We start from the raw sequence: 17,878 nt of genomic DNA, 5'->3' as shown, positions 1-17,878 counted from the left end.
GGTGAAAAACTTCCATTGGCAGATTGTTTCACAAAGAGAACTGCGCTGTTACCTAGCAACCCCAGCCTAGCCCCGCCCGTTACCTAGCAACCCAGCCTAGCCCCGCCCGTTACCTAGCAACCCAGTTCTAGTTCCATTGGCAGATTATTTCACTTATAAGAAGGGAAAATGTTATGTTATTAGTTCAATAATTTGCCATTTAAACTAGAACTTTTTCATCAATAATGAGGAATTACTGATTTAAACTCGTATGTCTTGCTAAAAAGTTCCTTGTAAGTTAGTTTTGTCTTTTTTCAAGTGTACAAAGATATCTGCACTAGAAATTAGACCAAAAATACTTGGTAAGATTTTGTGTTTTTGCAGAGAATTGAAATAAAGTGGGATGGGAAACTTAACTCGGGTATCAGATTTAAAACATGATGAGAACAACCACAGAAACCCCCCAAAATTTAGATTCTGTCCAACCACAAACTTCAATGTTTTTTTGTGGGATTTAATGTGAAAGACCAACACAAAGCAAAAGAAAAGTAATTTCATAATAATCATAATTTGTTGTGAGCAAAACACCTTTAAAAAATGTTTTTTTTAGCTATGTATTTCATTATGGCTCTGGCTAAATGAAATAGTTTAAACTATTAGACTCCTGCACATCATGATGCTGCCGCCACCATTTTCCCTGACGGTGTGATGACTGCAGAGTTCAGACCGTCACCATGAACAGATGGACTATAGCCACTGATAAGGTGTAAAATAAATTCATGGTTTTCCTTTCACTTCCATTCTGTGTTGGTCCGTTACGTAAAATCCAAATATAAAACACTAAAGTTGGTTTTCGGTAGGAGTATTAGTACGTTTGCAAGGCAGTTTATAGTGTATTAAAAAAAAGAAACTTTCTGAAGTGTTGCTCCATGTTGAAATGCAAACAAAAAACTCAAACATGAAAAGTTAAAAGCTACAACCAGCAACCAGAAACTAAAGCAAGAAAGAGAAACAAAAGCTTCTACTGCTTCAGTCACTAGAACCGAGATTCATGCACAACCTTCAGTTTCCACCAGTGTTAAAAAGAGCAGACGTCTCCTATAAAATCCTTTTTTCATTTCAGATCACTCAGAAAAGACAAACTTGACATTTCTTTGGCTGTTTCTCGAGTGTTAGTGTGTGTTGAGGTAAACATGAGAGCTCTTCTGCTGCTGATGAACCGAGGCTGAGATGAAGGATGTGGGGAGAGGAATCTACCGCCTACGCTGCGCCGCGCCGCCTCGCTCTGCGCCGTCTGTGTGGTTTACAACAAGTCATCCTGCAAATGGAGCTCCTGCTGTGTGTGTGTGTGTGTAGAGGCGTGTGGGTGTGTGTGTGTGTGTGTGTATATGTGTGTGTGGAGGTTTCTAGCATGTTCTGCAGGAGAAACCCTCTACGCGTGTGGAGCTTCTCTTCCTGTTCTGCTCGCAGACGGGGGTTTCTCCAAACATATTGAGTTATGCTGCAGCAACAGACAGTAAACACACACACACACACACACACACACACACACACACAGAGGATTTTCACATTAAATGATTTGTTTGTTTTGGTGGGAAAAGGGATTTTCTTGTCAGCTGCGCCCCCTTCGTTTCATTCAGACAGACTTTCTCACAATGTTTTAACGGCGACACTTTAAGCTTGTTAGATAATGAGATGTCAGTCAAGCTGCTGCTGGCCACGCCCCCAATTCAACGTTTACACTCGCACGTGAAAATGGCTGCAAACAGATACGCTGCTATGCAACTGTACATCTTTGAAAAGAATTAGTGGAGCCTCCTGCACAACAAGTGGTTTCTGGGTAGTCAACAACAAAACTCTTGTCTTTTCCAGCAGCCATTGTACAGGGCATACAGCAGGAAAACCAGCTGACCAAACGTGCTGGAGCTCAGCTTAGGTTGCTAGGTACGGTGCGGAACTCTTCTGGGGTTGCTAGGCAACAGCGTACAGCCTGCTGATTTGTAACATTATTCGGGAGGCTTCTGAAACGGCTCGTTTTCTACACACCAAAAAAAACATGGACTTCTTGCTAACGGGTGTTTTTTGTATTTTTTTAAGTGCTTGGTTGTTTTGTAGAAGCGGTAGAAACCAAACTGGAAGAATATAAATGTGCAAAAAGAATTATTCTTTTTTTTGCCATTATAGATTCCCTTTACGCTGATCGTTCTCCAAACTCCTTCAGGCTGGATTTTCTTTGGATTGACAAACATTTCCTGATTTATTTTATGCTTTTTGGTGGAACTACTTAGGGTGGAGGGATTGTTTTAGATTATTAAAATTTTATTTTATTATGAAATGCTTTTGATCTGCAGAAACAAAGCAATAAAAATAAATGTTACACGTAACAGAAAACCAAGCAGGATCATTTCTACACTGAATCTTTGGGATCAGAAACTATTTTCCAGTTCAACTCAGTGAAGAAGAGAACATTTTCTTCCTTATTTCTTAACAATATGACTTTCAGATGCTGCTCATCTCCTATAAAGACATTTATTTTCAGGTGCAGAGAAATGATGCATTCAAGACTAAAAGTTAAGATTACATTAAAATATTGCAAGAAAGTCTGACTCTTTGGAATATGACGTGAAGAAATTGGCCAAAGTGCAGCAGAAATATGTCAAAATGTGTTTTTTTCTCAAACAAAGCAAAACAGAAGGACGGATAATAAAGTAATTAATAACCAAATGAAGCTGTTGTAGTGTTTGAAATGATAAATAAACGGATGCAGCGAGGCCAGCCATGCAGCCCTGCTCTCTGTTAGTTGGAAAGAGACGGCTGATTTATACCTCTGTGTGATGGAGAGTTTTAGTAGATAAAGAGATTTGAAATGCATCCACATCTTACCGACCGGAGGGCCTGTCCTCGTTTACATGCTTCAAACGTGAGCGATCTCTCAGGAGGGTGCATGCAAACTTTGCACAGAAATACCCACAGCCCCCTCCCGCTTTCATGCAGCTTCTCAAACACTTTATTTTGATGTTTTTATTTTTTACCCCACACCACAGAGGTATAAATCCACCATTAGACGAGTCCCTACCCAATCAGCTTTACTCTTTTCCCCTGCGACCCCGCTAAGGCCCGCCTCCTGCAAGAGTTCAACAGCAAACTGAGAAGTCAGAGGCACACAGCAGCCCAGATTCAGCAAAACCCCAAAACATTGAACTTTCAAAGAAACCAGCATGCACCACACACCGGCCATCTTTACAACGTTTCACTGTGGGTTTACAGCCAGAGGCGTCAATAAAATTCAGAGAATCATATCAGACATTGAGCTGAACATGGAGCGCTTTCACCCTCTTTCTGTTTATGGAATGATTTGGGCTTCGTCAGTAAAAACTCATACTTTAATTTTACAAACATCTGGTGTGATCTACTTATTAAAGTGTAAAATAGCAAAAAGATTCAATTTAAATAAAGTTGATAGGCAACAGAAAATTAATTGAGAATCAAACTGAAAATAAAATTTGAAGAACAAACGTTTCGCTGATGGCTTTTTATAAAATTATTTCAGTTTGAAAAAAAAAAGTTTCTATAAAATTTGAGTGAAATTTTAAATTTTGCTCCAGTTTGTAAAAGATTCTGATTATTGAAGCATAACAAATATGCAAACTTGAATAAGGAGACTCATTTGATGACAGTTTTATGCTTTGGTTGACATTTAAACCAAAACAAACTAAAATTAAGAACCAGTTAAAAAAAAAAGTTCTTAAAATGCCTAAAAATAGCAAAAATATCCATTTTCTACATCTTTTGAATGAGACTGAAATCATCTGCAGCTCAGAATAAAAACCAAAACAATCAATCAGCTGAAGAAATATTAAAAACAGGTGTGATGAAAAAACCCACAGATAAAATAGATAATTTAAATATAAACAAATATAAAATCAAGTTAATATGTTTCAGAAATTCACGTTTTTAGGTTTGACTCCAACATTTTCCAATAGTTAGTTTTGTTTTAATCCTGTTAATCCAGATTAGGAAAACAGTCAACTGTAAGAACCTTTTACCTGCCGAACATTCATCACATTTCAGACCAGAGTCGTCAAATAAGTGTCGTAACAGCTTGCCGTACAAGACAACTACCACTAAATTAAACTGATAAATATAAACTAATATGTATTAGTGAATTAAAAGTACAGTAAAAATAAAAGTATTCACAGTGATTTCTGACTTTAATTGTTGTTTACTCCCCTGTTGATGTAACCACGGCAACGTGTTGACGTCTATTTCTCCGACCGCAAACCCAGACACAAAATTCCTCATTTCTGCACAACAGAAAGGAGGGGCTGCAACACTTTCCTGTTTATGTTTTTCTTAATCAGCTCCTTGGTTTGAATACGTTCACTCTGAGCCAGAGAGTTAGATGGAAACAGGTTGGGGAGGGGCAGGAACAGAGCAAAATAACTTACGTAGTTGTCTCTAGCAGACCAGGTCGGGTAGAGCTGCATGTGGAGCTGTCTCTCTTTCCGGGCCAACTCGTAATATTTGGCCTGCTCCTCCCGGGTCAGAGCGTGCCACTGGGAACAAATAGGTCAGAATTATTTATTGATCCAAAACAGAACGACAACTGATCCATTTAAAAAATTAACAACTTTCAACCCGTTTCTCCAAAAAAGAAAAACATTTGCAATGACTGTTAGAATATTAATGAAAAAAACCAAAAACAAATGCATGTTCATAAGTAACAATATACTTTTTGTATAGCAGTGGGGCCGCCAGGGGGCGCTGTGGGGCCTCAGAAAGTTGGAGAGAAGACGAGGAAAAAACATGCAAAGATAACAAAAATTGAATCCCATAATTTTTTATCTTAACTTTTTAATAATTTCTTGTCGATTATTTTTAAAATAAAATATGAGTTAATAATTCATTTCTCATTTTCTGATTGGCTTCTTTGCTCCTCAAGCTAGCATAGCTAGCAACAAACGGAAAAGTTTCTGACAAGAAAATAATCCAAAAGCACCGACTCCGAAAATAAAATAACATTTTATTCATATTAATATAAAATATCACATATTTTCTTATTATTAAAAGAGAAGATTGTGTTAAAAATTTGTATTATTTGGTAATTGCCATAATATATTATCTAATAATTACATTTTCAGGCAACAAAACTCATGGCCAATGACAATCAGATGGTCCGATGCAGCATTTATGCCAAATGAATGTAATAATAGTGAAATAGTTAATAAAAACATTCTAAAAGTTGATTTTATTTTCTACATATTTTGTAGCATTTCTGTGGGTCTGTAAAGGGGGTCAGAGGTTACAAATGTTCTAGCAGATATAACTAAATGATGAGTTCATGCTTGTGTCACTCACCCTTCGTCCCAGAATCTGATTGATAGCGGCGCTCTCCTTTAACGTGCACTCGGCGATGACCTTTGCCCTCATTTCCTTCATGTAGAGCATGAAGGCGTTCAGCGGCTTCTTGATGACCGGTTTCTTGGGCTCCTTCTCCCGCTTGACCTCCACCTGCGGCTTCCTAAAGGAGCGAGAACATCCGCAAAAATAAACATGAACAGCACTGAAAATTAAGATTTATATCAGAAACAGTCAAAACTTTAAAAAAGAAGAAACTTAATCACTAATGAGGGTCTGGTTTCTAGATTGCTTCTGTCTGTTAGTTATTTCTTGTATACATGTTTTTATTGTTAGTTTTTCAAGGTGTACTGAGAGTTTTATAAACACGTAGCAGCGTAACGTCACACGAACAAGATCCCGCTGGAAGGCAAAAAGCTGCTTGCTAATAATGGCTAGCATTGGTTTAGCTGTTATGTTGTCAACATGGCGCGCTAAATCTTAAATGTACGCCTGATATATAAAACAAATAGAGCTTTGCTACTAATTGTCAAAACTATGACAACTAAATATGTCAGGAGAAAGTTTAAATATAAAATATATTCCAAGGGAGAGAGAAGTATGTCAATTATGCTAGCTTGACTATGACAACTTTAACATGTAGATATGCTGCATAATTCTGTGTGTTTCGGTTCATTAAAAAATGTAAAAAGGCGACTTAAACACAAACTCTCATCATCAGTACAGCAGGTGTTTAAATTAGCTAGTCTACGCCCATTGTGTTAGCTTAGCTAATAGCAGCGGTGGCTAATTTACCACAGCGATCACTTATTAATAATCGCAAAATAAACATCGAGCCTGAAAACATAATGAATGTTCTGTTCTTTGCGTGGGAAATGTTTGAGTTTTTTGGTGTTGAATCCTGAAACATTAGTGGAGCTGTTGTTGTAAGAGAGGAAATACTATTTAAGGAATTGCTTTTGCAAAAGGATTCTTGGCTCCTGTTTGGGTCAAACTGACCTGACACCCTTCCTTTCCTTGCATATTGTCAGTCAGTTGCTATGGCAACAAGTCTTTGTGTAGCGTAGCCGACACATAGAGTAAGAAAAAAGAAGAATACGAGTGGTTTTGAATTATTCTTCAACGGTTTTTCAGCGATATTTTTCCCTTTGCTGTGACGCTCTGCACTAAATTAATAATAGCTTCATCTCCAAGCTTCATTTTGGTACCGGTTCCGCAGCGGCTCCAGCGAGGAAAGATGAGTCTATTATCAACTGCATATTTATGTTACATTGATTAATGTGCTAAACAAATAAATAAAATTTAATTGAATTAAATGAAACGGTTGTGATGAAGGAAGTCGGAGTGACTTACATGTACATGCCTCTGTCGTACTGATCATGCTCCTGCTTGCCTGAAGAGGGCACTATAGCCGGATGGGGGATCCCTGTTGGATGCACGCCCGACGGTCCGAGCATCAAAGAGTGAGGGAACCTGGACGGGTTGGAACAAAACGGAGGAACACAGTGAAAAGTGACTCAAACCTGAGAGGTTTTGGAGCGATGCATCAACTTTCAGGCAGAGACAACGGAGAGCGCTGAAGCAAAGAGGCACTTCTGGCCGAGCATTGAAAGCAGAAAAAGCATCATCTAACGTCCAAGTTAGGTTTTCTATCATACAAAAACATTAATTTGAATTTGTTGTGTCTAAAGTTATTAAAAAGCAACTTTTAACAGCTTTATTGATCATTAAATATTATATTTTATGTCAAAAATATAATAGTGTTAAATCATGATATATAATATTGTAGTTTCAACATTTGTCACCACTAGAGGGCGCACAAGTATTGTTTTTCAAAAGAAAGCAGCTGAAAGATGAAGACATGTTTTACAGTTTAGACTGTTAACATTAGACTGGATATATTTCTTCTCTAATATTTGGAGTAAAAGAGAAACAGCTGCTGTTGAATTAAAACAACAAAGAAAGAGAAAACAACATCTAAACGGCGTTAAGCAGCTTGAGAGCAATGAGCGGGTTGTTGGTTTTAGTCGTTATGGAGTTTGGAAATAGAAATATTTCACCAAGGGTATTATGAACAAAGCAGTTTATAATGCTGTTATATGAGCTTTAAAACTATTTCTTTTTTGCATTTCTAAAAACAAACTCTATTCAAAAGATAAAGCATCTTCATATGCTGGATGACTATGTTAAGATATCAGACCAGGTTTGTGTGAAATTTTAACCATAAAGCATGTTAAATGTGTGTGTAAAGCAACAGACACAAATAAAAACACACTGCAAAAACACAAATCTTAAGTATTTTGGGTCCAATTTCTAGTGCAAATGTCTTATCACGCTTGAAATAAGACAAAACTAACTTACAAGTAACTTTTCAGCAAGATACACTTGCTTTAAGTAAATAATTCCTTAATATTGATGAAAAAGTTCTAGTTCGATCAGATTATTTCACTTATAATAAGAAATAATCTGCCAATGGAACTAGAAGTTTTGCCTCAACATTGAGGAATTAAAACTGTAAAGCTACTTGTAAGTTAGTTTAGTCTTATTTCAAGTATACCAAGATATTTTCACCAGAACTTAGACCAGAAATAGTTGGTAATACTTTGTGTTTTTGCAGTGCACAGAGCTAAAAGCAGCAGAACAGCGGGGTTCTTTAAACTTTTCATGAAGTTTGAGCAGCGATTAGCTTGGCTTGGCTCGGTTCGACGGGCTCGTCCCGTTTACAGCACACCGATGACAGAAGCCGTCCGGATGAAATTCTGATGTCTGGAACCGTCCTGCTCGGAGGTGCTTGGTTTAGTTTTTGGTGATGTGCTGTAAACAGGAGCCTGCTGTTGCGCGGCCGGTTTGTCCTGGGCCGGTCCGGCCGGCAGGATGCGGTACCTGGAGTAGGACGATGCGCTGGGGAGACTGGAGGAGTAGGGCTGCCTGAATCCACAAGGGGACAGGGCCGGGTAGACCGGCTGGCTCTGCCTGCCGCGGCACAGCAAGGGAGAGACGGCAGCAGGTGCTGCGTTTAGCTTCACAGGTTAAAGTTTGAGCCCATTTAAACTGACCGGGTTCTTCACCCAGAAGAAGCTTTTAGGAAACTAGGAAACTTAATAACGCAAATTAATGAGCGATATTAATTTGATAACTTAAGAAGTTTATCTAGTGTTTATATTTCCAAACAGAACCGCATAAAAAACATTTTTCATTTCAAACTGGACTCTGGACCACTTCTCTGTACCGTTCAGTGAGACCACCATCTTTGTTTCTGTATAACCGGCTTCGTTTATGACCAGCGGCGCCCTCTGCTGGATGGCGGACAAACTACACCGCTACAAGACGGTCTAAGCCAGGGGTGTCCAAACTTTTTGTCCCGCACCTTATTCTGTCAAGTCAGAATTAGGTGACCAGCGTCTATAATTCTTAATTATAGTCTATAATTAAGACTATAATTATATAATTATAATTATTATTTATACTTGAATGAAAACATACTGTATTTCTGTAAAAGCAGAGTGGATCTGCTGACAGCTGTGACGTAGAAGAAGCTGCTTCGTGATCACAGTGGGAGGTCGAGGGCCGAGACGGAGAGACGGGCTTTGATATGTAGAAAACAGCAATCTCCCGAGATCTTCCCCTCTTCAGCTGACTGATCCCTTCTTCAATCCACATCCATTATCTAAACCTCATCATCATCATCATCATCATCATCATCATCATCATCATCATCATCATCATCATCATCATCATCAGACACTTCCACTTTTCATCTCCTCAGGTCAGAAAACGGCTTTAATAACCAATATTTTAACACGGATTTGCAGCTTTGTCAACTGAAAACGTTTATAAAATATTCCAGTAAATGTGGGAAATAATCGCGGTTGGTCAGCACCCTTTGAACTTTCATACATTTTGTCACACTTTAATGTATTTCAACAGGATTTCATTTGATAAACTAAAAAAAAGTTTAAGTAAGAATAAACAAAAAGCATTCCCACAGCATGACTCTGCCACCACCATGATGGTTTTCTGGTCTGTTCAGTTTCATTAAGTAATATTTAGTTTAGTCGTGATGTTTTGAACTAATTGGATGTCAGCAATAATTAATCTGTCCAATGAAGACATCTTTTGTCTGCTCAAATAAAGTGACGGGGAATTATTCGGTAATCCTGTAGCTCAAAATCTGCATTGCTGGAGGATATTTCTCACTTATTTTTGATTATTTTGATTTCATATTCTATAAATGATAAAGCAATCTGGTTCAGGTTTAGTAAATCACGTTGTATTTGCTTGTCCTCCTCTCAGCATTTTTGTGGTTTCTAATAATCGGCATTTGTTTTACATATTGATGAAGGCAGAAACGATGCATTTATTCTCCTCATTTTGCTATGAAATCCTGTTTTTGTAGATCATCTTTGTGCCTGACATGAAGTTTTTAAGCCTTTAGAAGATCAGAATAACAAGTTCATCTATTTGTCTTCTTGTTTCAAACTGAATTGTTTAAATTATGGCTTTTCACTACCAGATTTGTTACCAGAGGCCTCTTGGCTGAGATGTCCCACCTTGATGGTTAAAGTGGGCGGCCATTTTGGTAGGTTTTCAATTGATAATGAGTGAAACAAGCTCATATATCTTGCTGAAAAATTACTTTAAATTAGATTTTTCTTATTTCAAGTGGACTAAGATTTTGTTCTAGAAACTAGATTATTAAATTATTACGGACAATAAACAGCACCGTCTCCACCACATAGTGGACAGACAGCGGAGCACCTTCTCACATAGGCTGCTCCAGCTCCGCTGTCGTAGGGACAGATACAGGAAATCCTTCCTGCCACAGGCCATCTCACTGTACAATAAAAGCTAAATCATTGTTCTGCACTAATCAGTACAATTTTGCACAACTGCACTGTGGCACACTTGCTGTACATATATTTACATATACATATCTGCATTTTTTCTTTTTTAATCTTTGCAAGGACTGCTCTTAAGTTGCTTTTTATATTAACAGCATTTCATATTTTTACAATTTATAGCATTTAGTATATATATATATTTTTTATTTTATCTACAACTACTACTCAGTGGTAGTTGTTATTGTGTCTTGTCTCTATGCTGTAACTGCAAAGTAATTTCCCTGCTGGGATGAATAAAGTACTTCTATTCTATTCTATTCTATTCTATTCTATTCTATTCTATTCTATTCTATTCTAAACAAAAACTACCTGGTAAGATTTTTTTTACAGTGTGACCCTGCTTGTACCTTCCTGATCTGTCTGCTTGTTCACTAACAAACCTCTCAGTTCTTCACAGACAGCTGAATTAAAATCAAATTTTATTTTAGGAGAATGAAAATAAAAGTCTGAATTATTTTTATTTTTATCACATAAAAACAAAATGAAGTTTGTGTTTGTTGTAGAGCTGAGCATCATGAACATTTCCTATTAAGATAAAAAAGTTTTGTTCTTTTCATAAATTTCTGTTAATGATGTTAAAAAACTGTTTTTAAAATTATTTTTACTACCTTTCCTATTGTTTGTTGCACAGGATCAATAAATAAAAGTTTGAAAATATGATAAAATGTAGTTACTGTGTGCAACGTAGTGATATAAGTCACACTTTTTAAATAAGTTTTTCAAGAACATTATCTGTGTTTGTGGTGCTATGATAGTATGTAGTAAGTTGTTTTTTACCATTATTTTTATCGTTTTCATAGCCACAAAATTTGAAAGTGATACATTTGGAAGGTGACAAAATGTAAACATATTTAACAGGCATGAAGACTTTTGCAGCTGATGTTTGGTAGTTTATGCAAACAAGCCTGCAGTTTTTTTGAATTTCCAGAGATTTCAGTTTAAATTTAGCTTTCAGTTCCAGTTATACTCCATCAAACTGTTCAAACATAAAGCTGCATTCTGGAAAAAAGGATGAAAACAAACAGCAAATCTTCATGGTGTGAGATGAACAGCAGCAATAAGCCAGCAGGCGATCGGGTTTTCTCTGAAGTCCCAGACTGATCGTCAACACGACAGAAAAATGACATTTCAGCTCTCCTCCTCCTTCAACAAAAGATCTACACTACAAGGACCTAAAACAAGCAGATAATCTGGAGTAAAGGAGATTATCTGCTAATAACACTCATGACAAATCCACAGTGAAGCATCCTTTCTCTGAAGGAGATAAAATGCTTGTAGAAATGTTGGGGACAAATATTGACTTACAGAAACACAATAAACACACATGTAATCACACATTTAAAAAGAATAAACAACTTTCTTCTTAAATCTTCTTGACATTTGATGTAAGACTTAAACTATTCCAGAGAGGATTTTGGATTCTGGAGGTTTGCTCTAAACGGATTTGTGTTGATCCATAACTCTGCGGCAGTCTGACATTATAGATCCACAATCACGCTGCGTGACATTAAAATGAGAAAACATGGAGCAGATGTATCTGTTTTCAGCTTCTTTCTGAGCAGTTTCAGGAAAATGCAACAACAGAAAAAAAAAGAGATTTTGGTTTAAAGTTTCCATTTTGCTGGAAATCAACCGCAGATAGAAAAGGATGGAAAATTCACATATTAGGGTGAAAATCCCAACTAGTCCATCACTTGGTTCAAACTGAGTCTATTTCTGCTCCATTATAAGATTTCATTTGGGCAAAATCAGCAAAAAAATATTTTATATATTGTCTTTGTACATTTACTTGTGCAGAAATGAACAGGTTTCATTTACAAAATGCAAATAAAGAAAAACAGCAGAAAGAAAATAAACAAGTTAGATGATTTATGATAAATTTACTGTCTGAATTACAAGTTTTAAATCTGGACTGTTTTGCAATTTTTTTTATTCTCATTTAGAGGAAAAAATAAATAGTAGTAGTAATGTATTTTAGTAGTAATGTATTTATTTATTTATTATATTCTTGTACCTTTTATGGATGTCTCCAGCTGTACGATTTTAATGCCGTGTGGATGTGAATTAATGTGTGAGCAACATACAACCTCAATTTCCCTATGGGATTAATAAAGTTTAACCTAACCTAACCTAAATAATGACTGGCCTAACTTGGTGTCTTTATCTATCATAGATGTTCTGGATAAAAGCAAACCGATTGCAGTTTTCTTGCCGATGGCGACCTTTAAAAAGCCTGACACTACTATTATCTTTATTGAAATAAAACTACATAGACATGCACAGTAACTGTCTAAAATTATTTAATTTGTTTCTTTTATGGTCTTTTTTTAGACCTGATACTTGAATAAAAACAGGAAGTGAAAATAAATACTGATCAAGCTGAAGAATAGTTTGTCAGGGATAAAATAGATCTTCAACTTAAAGGCTAAACTAGTTTTATATCTAAGAAAATAAACAGACAATGTGGAAATGGAGGAAACTTTTAAAATAGTACCAGTTCTAGAAGATAAAATTTACATTTTCAGATTGTTGATCTTGACCCAAAAATGTAAATTCTTCATGTTAGTCAGTTAACTTTTACAATCTTTTCACCTTAAACAAATAGAAAATAAACATTTTTACAATAAGAGTTGCTGCTTTATTTGCTTTTCAGCGATTTAATTCCTCTGGGCTGAAAGACGTCATGAGATTTCTGTTTTCATTTATGTTGAGTGTCGTCAGGATGTTGACTGTCATCCACTGCAACCACGTCTACTGTTTGTTTTTTTTAAAAAAACATTCCTAACCGCAGAAAAATTTGTAAAAGTTTCATTTCATCCCATTGTTTACTGGTTTATGTTACCAGAAACCTCAGAAAAACAGAGGAAATCTGCACATTTTTGCCAAATAAACCTGAGAAAAGTTTTTTGGCATTTTTATTTAAACATGGAACGAGTTATTAAACCAATGTGTGCAGCTCACCAGCTCATGGAGGGAGTGATCTGGCCAACGCCACCTGGAGGAAGGGAGTAGTACCCTGAGAGGTCCTGGGATTGGTGCCTGTGAACGCCTGGAGGAAAAACACAAATCCGTCACACAGAGTCCCTGAGGCCGTCATAAAACAGCGTAAACGACTCAACCGGCTCCGTTATGAAAAATTCACATTTTGAATGTTTTATGCTTCCATTTCGACCTCAACTGCTTCTAAAAACGACCAAACCGCTTTTTGGCAAACAGCCCCAGTCCCATTACCTAGCAACTAAAGCTGAGTTCTGCCTGTTACCTAGCAACCCCAGGAGAGCTCCACCCATTACCTAGCAACCCAATCTGAGCTCCAGCACGTTTGGTCACCTGGTTGTAAAGCTGTATGCTCTGTACAATGGCTGCTGGAAAACACAAGTGATTTGCTGATTTGCCACCCAGAAACCATTTGCTGAATTCCGGTTGGTTGTGCAGGAGGCTCTGCTAATGCTTTTCAAACATTACTAAAACAGCTCATTCTGAATAGGCAGAACTGAGCAAACCTCATCCCCTAAGAATGATTTTGTGCAATAAACTCTAATGGACATCTTTTGTGTAGACCGCAGGCCGATGCTAAGCATGACAGGTCATCTTTAAGTGGCTGCCATGAATGACCTTCCAATCAAAGGTCACGATGCGTCGCTCTGTGTGTCCGGGTGCATGTGGGGGGGGACCCTCCGCTGGGAGCTGCGGTGTCTGTGCCCACGTTGTACAAACACACCCAAACATGCATACAAACACCGAGCCTTCATCTGTAGTTATGGCAGAGCTGCGCGCCAACAAAAGAAAACGCAGACTGAGCGACTCTGTGCCCTCGCTCGGTAAACAGGCCGCCTCGCTCCGAGAGTCTCCCTCCGTCTTTGTGCCCTTCAAAGGAAGTCATTTGTCAACAGGCGGCACCTAGCACTTAGCGCGGCCGTGCTGCTAACCTGTGTTTGCAGCAGAGGAATGCTGCAGATGACTGTAATTTGGCCGCGGCTCCGGGCCTGTCCCAGGACCCCGAGCTGCTATAAATCTGCATGACAGGAATGTGACTGAGTCAGCCGCCCGACCCGTCTCACCGCTCCGATCCGTCCGCCATTAATCCCCCCGATCGCCCAGCATCCACGCTCACCCCTCCTTTACCTTTGACCTCTCCTCCTTCATTACAGACCTCGGCTCGTTTGGTTCCTCTCTCATCTTCTTCATTATCTTCCCCTTACATTAAGCTAACCTCTGCTCGGCCTCACCTCCACTTTATCAAACATTTCTCGCTAATTTAGTTTGTCTGGACACAGGAACTCGGCTTTTTGGTCTCTGACCAACCCAAATACAACAATGGAGCATCACTAAGAAGAAAATACCACAGCAAAGCTGAAATATTGCAAGAAAAAAGTCAGTAATAATGTGAATAAAGTTGTAATAATGTGAATAAAGTTGTAATAATGTGAATAAAGTTGTAAGAATGTGAATAAAGTTGTCATTATACAAGAATAAAGTTGCAATATTGAAAGAATAATTGTAATATCAAGTTTAAATAATGCAGTAATAAAGCTACAATGTCACAAAATACGACAAAACAAAATTACAAGTAACTTTTCAGAAAGATATAAGAGCTTATTTTAAGTTAATAATTTCTTAATATTAACGAAAAAGTGCTCATATTAATTCACTTATCACATGGGAAAATGTCTTATTATCATTAAAATAATTTACAAATAGAACGAGAACTTTTTCATCAATATTGAGGAATTATTTAGAGAAAAAAGCTCATATTTCTTGTTGAAAAGTTATTTTTATAATAGTTTTATCTTGTTGCCTTTAGAAACTAAAACCAAATTACTTGGTAAGATTTTGTGTTTTTGCAGTGTTGTGATGACAGTTGGATGTAATTAGTTACATTTGCTTGAGTAACCTTTTTTGAAAAAAAGTATTTTACTATTCTGAATTTTTACATTTATTTGAGTAATTTTAATATGAAGTATTTCTGCTCTTACTTGAGTTAAATTTCTGGATTTTCTTCCCACTGAATGAAAATCAAACATGTTTTAACCAGAAACCAGAAACAGACTCAAACCTGCAGCTTCTGTTAAAGTTTCTGAAGTTTTTTATGGAAAGGAAATGATTTGGAAAAAAATTATTTTGTCTGATTTTGTTATTTTTTGTTACTTATATGAATTAAAATACCAAAATTTCCATTTAAATTTATATTTTGGTCCGTCTGATGATTTTTAAATATTAAATGATTGATAATTTGACTTGAGTAGACGTTTTGCTCCTTTTTAAGTAACTTCTGGACGTTTTACTTTTACTTGAGTAAGTCGACGTTGAAGCAGTTGGACACTCGGCCTCATCACTGGAAGTTATCCAGATATGGAGATGATGAACTTTAAACTTTAAACGAGTGTCTCGCTCGCCAGCATCAAAACTGAAATCCCAAAGTTGAATTTCGCCGGCGGAAACGTCAGGCCGGTTTCTGTAAGTCATGTTTGTCCCTCGTTGTCACCGGCTGCTGTTGGGAAACCTGCAGGGGGAAATTAGCAGCAGTAATGGGGCAGTTTTCTTTGGAATGCCCCTTTTTTTAAAATATGCGATCTAGTACCCAAACAACTGCAACTATCTCACGGCCTCGGCGTCGGCGTCTGGGGAACCAGATCAAAGGTGGCTGTTTTGAGTCAAACCGGGCCGCCATCAGAACGCGTGCGTGTTAAAAGGAGAGGAGCTGAAAATAGTATCGCAGTGCCGATAATGCGCTGCGGTGGTTCTAACCACTGAGAGTGAAAGCGCTGCAGCGTCTGCGCCTTTAAATGACTCGTCACATAAAGGAGAGACGAGGAACGCGGCGCTGCGCTCTTACTGTAAGGCGGGACTTACTCAAGTGTAGAAAAAAGTTACTTTTACTGAGAGCAAAGAACGAAACTCACAGTAATAATAAAAGTGTTTTACAGTGTAGAGCTGAAAACATACTTTTCATCTGTTTTCATTTATAATCGGCAGTTTCACTTCTCACTTATTTGTTTTTAAGTGAAAAGAATCCAAGTCCTGCTTTTAATTTGAAAAGTAAAGGTAAACACACAGGGATCCTGTTTTATGTTTAACTTACTTGTTATATGTATATTTAACGATTAATTGAATCAGATAAAAATTGGCATATTAATACTTTTCACACAATATGAGGAATACATTAAAATATTCAAATAAACTTTATTAATTATTTTATTGCTTAAATTCAATAACATTCCTTTAGTACATCTGAAACAAGTGATGCTAAATTTGCCACTTAAAGAGTTTTAGCTCAAACAATTTTTTTTAAATTTTAGATGCAAAATGTATATTTTTTGTGCAGTTTGGGATTAATTATTGACCTGAATATGTTGCCTTTTCCCAGTAAACAGCATTTTTTAGTCTGAATGCTCCAATTAGTTGTTAATCGATTACTAAATTAGTTGACGATTATTTCAATAATCGATTGATCATCGATTGATCATTGATCATGATTAATCGTTTCAATCTTATTTTCATAAGTATTGTCTATTTGATATTTTTTTGGCTCATTTATTTGGTCAGTGTTTCTTATCAGACACAAATAAGAGGAAAATAACCAACATGAACATTTTCAGAAGTTTACTAAATTTTCTATTTATTAATCAAAATAACAGTTTAAAAAAAATCTTAAAAATTCTAGTTTTTTGAAATTCAAGTTAAATTTCAATAAATGTAAAACTCACACTAAATATATCTATTATATATTTTTCACGCTTTTATTTCTAATTATTTTGATAAAACAATTAAATTTGTCACATTTAAAATCTGGATAAACTGCTGACTTCACAGCTGTCCAGCAGAAAGCTACAGAAACCCGCAATAAGAACGGTTAGGCACAGAATCATTGGAAATGAAGCCAGCTGTTCACAAAGTGCTGTGTCTGAACATATTGTTTGGAAAGTTAAGTGGAAGGAAAACTGTATGTGGGAGAAGCAGCACCAACAACAGTGACAATAGCAGCCTTGACACTTGATAAAAGTGACAAAAAACGAAACATTTTGCGTTAATGCACATTCATAAACAGATTGTTTATAGAGAAAAGTGAGGTTTCAGACTCTGTTGTATAGTTTTTAGTTGAACCGGATTGTCACCTGTGGCCCTTTCTTTGATTTTCATAACAAATTACAGAAATGAGTGAATCTGAAAATACCCCCAAATGCACCTGCAGTCTGCTAAAGTTGTTCACACTTTTGCTAACACATTCAGGTCTCCACAGCAAACGCAGACGTGTTTCACTTCTGCTTTCTCACTCTGTATTTTCTAATTTGTTGTCCGGCCGACAGTCATAGCCAAACATCGGCGCAAAGTGATGCTACATGATCGAGTGAGAAGATGTTAGTGCTTTGAATCACGCGTGGTGTTCATGCTTGGCTGCAGAAAGGACCAGCTGGGTCAAATGGTGTCAAAAGCAACCTGACAGGAGATCAGCGTGAACTCTGCAGTGAGGTGAGGAAAATTTCACAGAACCTGAAACAGCAACTTTATTAGAGTCAAAACATAAACTGTATCATGATTTCTATAAATTAACCTAAAGGAAATAACAGCATCCGACCGCATTGCAGCCATTCCTACAGCGAGACATCCCAAAGAGCTGCTAGCTAACGATGGGTAGCATT

At 37.1% G+C, this 17,878-nt stretch overlaps 1 protein-coding gene across 6 annotated transcripts in view; it reads right to left on the bottom strand.

Annotated features, from left to right (window-relative positions):
- tcf7 (transcription factor 7) overlaps positions 1-17,878 on the bottom strand; it is a 76,101-nt gene that overhangs the window by 6,074 nt on the left and 52,149 nt on the right. For 3 of the 6 annotated variants that reach the window (XM_032575910.1, XM_032575916.1, XM_032575914.1), the window contains 6 exons: positions 13,200-13,287; positions 8,221-8,310; positions 6,691-6,810; positions 5,338-5,500; positions 4,428-4,535; positions 3,056-3,103 (listed from right to left, as the gene is read on the bottom strand). In XM_032575910.1, the coding sequence (XP_032431801.1) occupies positions 3,056-3,103; positions 4,428-4,535; positions 5,338-5,500; positions 6,691-6,810; positions 8,221-8,310; positions 13,200-13,287 (617 nt within the window). The remainder of the gene's footprint in view (positions 1-3,055; positions 3,104-4,427; positions 4,536-5,337; positions 5,501-6,690; positions 6,811-8,220; positions 8,311-13,199; positions 13,288-17,878) is intronic. The other 3 variants (XM_032575911.1, XM_032575912.1, XM_032575913.1) reach the window with 3 other exon arrangements.

Source organism: Xiphophorus hellerii, chromosome 11 (genome assembly GCF_003331165.1).
Source record: "Xiphophorus hellerii strain 12219 chromosome 11, Xiphophorus_hellerii-4.1, whole genome shotgun sequence".
NCBI lineage: Eukaryota > Metazoa > Chordata > Actinopteri > Cyprinodontiformes > Poeciliidae > Xiphophorus > Xiphophorus hellerii.
This window is presented reverse-complemented; position numbering and strand designations above follow the sequence as displayed.